Source organism: Miscanthus floridulus, chromosome 1 (genome assembly GCF_019320115.1).
Source record: "Miscanthus floridulus cultivar M001 chromosome 1, ASM1932011v1, whole genome shotgun sequence".
In the NCBI taxonomy this organism is placed as follows: Eukaryota; Viridiplantae; Streptophyta; class Magnoliopsida; order Poales; family Poaceae; genus Miscanthus; species Miscanthus floridulus.
Window position 1 is genome coordinate 63,456,281 of NC_089580.1, and position 3,657 is coordinate 63,459,937.

The following is a 3,657-nucleotide window of genomic DNA, read 5'->3' on the forward strand; positions in this document are numbered from 1 at the left end:
AGGGGCGATGGGTGCGAGGAAACCAACCGCCCGCCTAGATCTCCGTGCCTGCCACGATCTACCACAACGTCCCACCATGGGACACGCACACGCAATCTCTGTCCGTTTCCTCAGAAAAGTCGCCGGACGTTATGCCTCTCCGAACAGGCCACGACTCGTTGCAGGTAAGAGGAATACGAATCTAAAAGCGCCTCTATGGCCCGGCTAAGGCCTGGAGTTCGTAGGTCGGCCCATCGATGGTTTCGACAACTGCTCCAGGCACCTTTAGGGTGAGAGGTAGAAAGGGATGGGTCCCACTAGCGGACAATACCCGGGCGCACGAGCGCCACGGGCATCCTAGCCCACGACCGAGTCTCGGCCGGTTACGATCCATAGTTTTTCTTCGAAGAAAGGTACTTAGCCCCCGGGACCGATTGAACGGACCCAAGAACTATATGGATTGACCGCTAAGAATCTGGGGCCCATCGCCAAGCTGACCCAAGCTGGATCCCTACGAATGGGATGCCGAGGGCCCTACTTAGACTAGCCCATTAAACAGCTCACCGGATGCCATGATTCATCCTTAGAGGAAATTCATGGCACGGCTCGGCTCCTCCATTTTTATTAGAAAAAATGCTTGAGGAAAGACAATCACAAAGACGAACCGATCCTCAACCAGGCCCTCGCTACAGGAGGGGGCTCGAGGAAAGGGAATCACCATCCTCAGGTCACACTGTGGGTGACAAAAGAAGGCCAAGGCCTTCAGAGTCCTCTCGTTTGGAAAAGCCTCCGAAGGAGTATTCTACTCCTCCGCAAGCTCGGAGGCTACTATCGGGGACCAATACTAGAATACCCGAAGAGGAGCTAATAACCATCAACATTGACTCGTCCGAGCAGTCAAGAGCGTGACTATAGTTCCAACCGACCCCTAGGTGCGCAAACTCTGCCTCGCACGACCCTTGAGGGTTGGCTCCACCTCGCCCGACACCAAGGCCGCGGACTCCGCCTCGCCCGACCCTCGAGTGTTGGCTCCGTCGAGCCCGACACCGTGGCCACAGGCTTCGCCTCGCCTGACTCCAGAGGGTGGCTCCGCCTCGCCCGACCCTTGAGGGTTGGCTCTGCCTCGCCCGACACTAAGGCCGCGGGCTTTGCCTCGCCCGACCCCCGAGGGTTGGCTCTGCCTCGCCCGACCCTGAGGCCGCGGTCTCCGCATCTCCTGACACCGAGGCCGTGGGCTCCATCTCGCCCAACCCTTGAGGGTTGGCTCTGCCTCACCCGACACCGAGGCCACGGGCTCCGCCTCGCCCGACCCCTGAGGGTTGGCTCCGCCTCGCCTGACACTGAGGCCGCGGGATCCGTCTCGCTCGACCCTTGAGGGTGGCTCCGCTTCGCCCGACCCTGAGGTCGCGGGCTCCGCATCGCCCGACACCAAGTCCGCGAGCTCCGCCTCGACCGACCTCTAAGGGTTGGCTCCGCCTCGCCCGACCCTCGGGTTTGGGAACCATCTCGCCCGAGCCTTGGGTTTGCGCTCTGCCTCGCCCGGCCATTGGGGAGGAACTCCGCCTCGCCCGACCCCGAGGCAGAGGACTCTGTCTCGCCCGGCGGGGACCCATACCGTCGTCAACCACTCCAGGTCCAAGCGTATGGGCCTGGGTCAAAGCTCTGACACCAGGGAAGAGACTGGCACACCTCAATGTGGCCCACGATGGGTCATACCTGGGGGTTCACGTCAGGAACAGCGTCGGATATACCGGTGCTATTCTGCCTAACCCCCGTACGAACACTGACGGGCACGTTAGTTCACCACGACGTCTACCAGGACGGAGTGGAGCGCCATGACCGGCAGACGACGCCTGTACATGGCGCTAGTAACGGACAGGGCCGCGACTTGGAGCTGTCCCTGTTGACGTCTATAGGGTCGGCGGGACCCGCGTGAAGTTAAAGAAGGACCCGGCGATCTTGAAAGAATTCTTCTCCTTCTCGTTCTTCCCTTTCCCCCTGACTGTAACCCGTGCTTTCCCTTGGCCTATAAAAGGAAAAGCAGGGTGTCCCACAAGGGGCATCGGACGAACGATCGCAACACATAGCATCGAACCACCAGACTCGAATTCGATCGAATCCATCGAACCCCAGAACACACAAGCACACAGCCGAGAAGCGACCGAGCTCTCGGCACCCATTCGTTCCTTTCCCCAGAGACTTGAGACCTGTCCCTCTCTCGATCGTTTGTAACCCCTACTACGAACTTTTAGTGCTAGTAATACGAGCAGCAGCAACGAACTGGACGTAGGGACATTCTGTCCGAACCAGTATAAACCTCGTGTCCTCTGAGCATACCATCGGGGCCAGACGCGCAATATTAGAAATTTACTTATTGGTGGCAACTCGAAACACCGACAGTGATAGTGTGTGGTTCACTCAGTATGCAGAGTGGATATGAGCCATTGGGTATTACATTATCAATCTTGTGCAAGTTTGTTCCTCTCTCCAAATATAAAATTTATGTTTCTCAAGACTTTTGGAGTTGATTTTTTGGGGGATTTTTCATCTGCTGCTTTGGCTGAGCTTTGGCATGAGTGTTTTTGGGTCCTTAAAACTTGGTGAAATCATGGCTTGAAGGTCAGCGCTTATATCCCAAGTTTCTCCCTCCAAAACCCCTCTTTTTTCAGTACAAGCTAATACCCTTTATATTTTTTTTCAGTACAAGCTAATACAAATTAACGTCGACGCATGGTTTATTGATTATCTGAACGGATAATGGATCAATAATAAGCAGCAGCAGCACCCTGCGCTGATAAAGATCCATCGATCGCGTCGCACTAGCTGACTAGCACTTGTAGCCACCAACACACATCAGCCTCCGTACTTGGCCTTGTAATCCTGCCACAGCCGCTGCACATTCTTCCCAAGAATCTGCGCGAAGAAATCGTCGGAGTAGCCGTCCTTCATCTTGGCGTTGAGCAGCGCGACGAAGCCCGGCTTCAGCGAGTCGCAGTAGTCCAGGAACCTCGCCGTGATGTCGTACCCCTGATCCCACCGGTCTCCCTGCCCCGGCTTCACCCAGTGCCCCGGCGCGTACCCCGCCTTCAGCCGGACGTAGTCGGCGATGCCCTCGATGAGGCCGCCGTTCGCCTGCCCCTGCCCGTCCCACTGCCACACGTGCGTTACCTCGTGGTACAGCACCCCAGTCGCCTGATGAAACATTCATTCATATTCATGTTGTGTTTTTCTTTTTTGAAAAGTTTAGTAAGCTTTGTCCACACGACAGATTAGCCGCCGCCGATGTTGTTACCTCTGTCTTGACGTCACCGGAGTAGCCACCGACGTACTGGGCACTGAGGTGGATGCCGTTGCCGCTGGTGAAGGCGACGCCGCCGATGTCCTCGACGACGAGGGTGACGGAGCTGACGGGCTTGCGGCTGCCGGGGCTGGGCTGGTTTAAGGTCTTCCAGCAGAAGGAGGAGGCGTCCGAGAGCACTCGCCTCGAATACGCGACGCCGACGTCCCGGCCGAACCGCTTGCCGCCCGCCGTGCTCGACGCGGCGTTCGTCGCGCTGAACGTGACCGCGCCGGCCCTGGCCGCCACGCCGCCGGCCAGGAGAGAAGAAGCGAGCGCTACTACGACGACGGCGGCACGCCTCATCGTCGTCATCTCGCTTGAGAGTGTAGGCGGCGCCA

At 57.8% G+C, this 3,657-nt stretch overlaps 1 protein-coding gene across 1 annotated transcript; it reads right to left on the reverse strand.

Annotated features, from left to right (window-relative positions):
• Positions 1 to 2,690: 2,690 nt before the first annotated feature.
• Positions 2,691 to 3,657, reverse strand: LOC136485371 (uncharacterized). Its single transcript, XM_066482272.1, has 2 exons — positions 3,272 to 3,657; positions 2,691 to 3,171 (listed from the first exon to the last, which is right to left on the reverse strand). Exons 1-2 carry the CDS (start codon positions 3,629 to 3,631, stop codon positions 2,833 to 2,835), a joined length of 699 nt encoding a protein of 232 aa, XP_066338369.1. The 5' UTR covers positions 3,632 to 3,657; the 3' UTR covers positions 2,691 to 2,832.

Bases quoted from the DNA above. Each gene is read 5' to 3' on its own strand.
- LOC136485371 (XM_066482272.1), bottom strand. From the start codon at position 3,631: ATGACGACGATGAGGCGTGCCGCCGTCGTCGTAGTAGCGCTCGCTTCT. The intron at 3,172-3,271 runs GTAACAACATCG...ATGTTTCATCAG, and splicing joins CCGGTGACGTCAAGACAGAG to GCGACTGGGGTGCTGTACCA.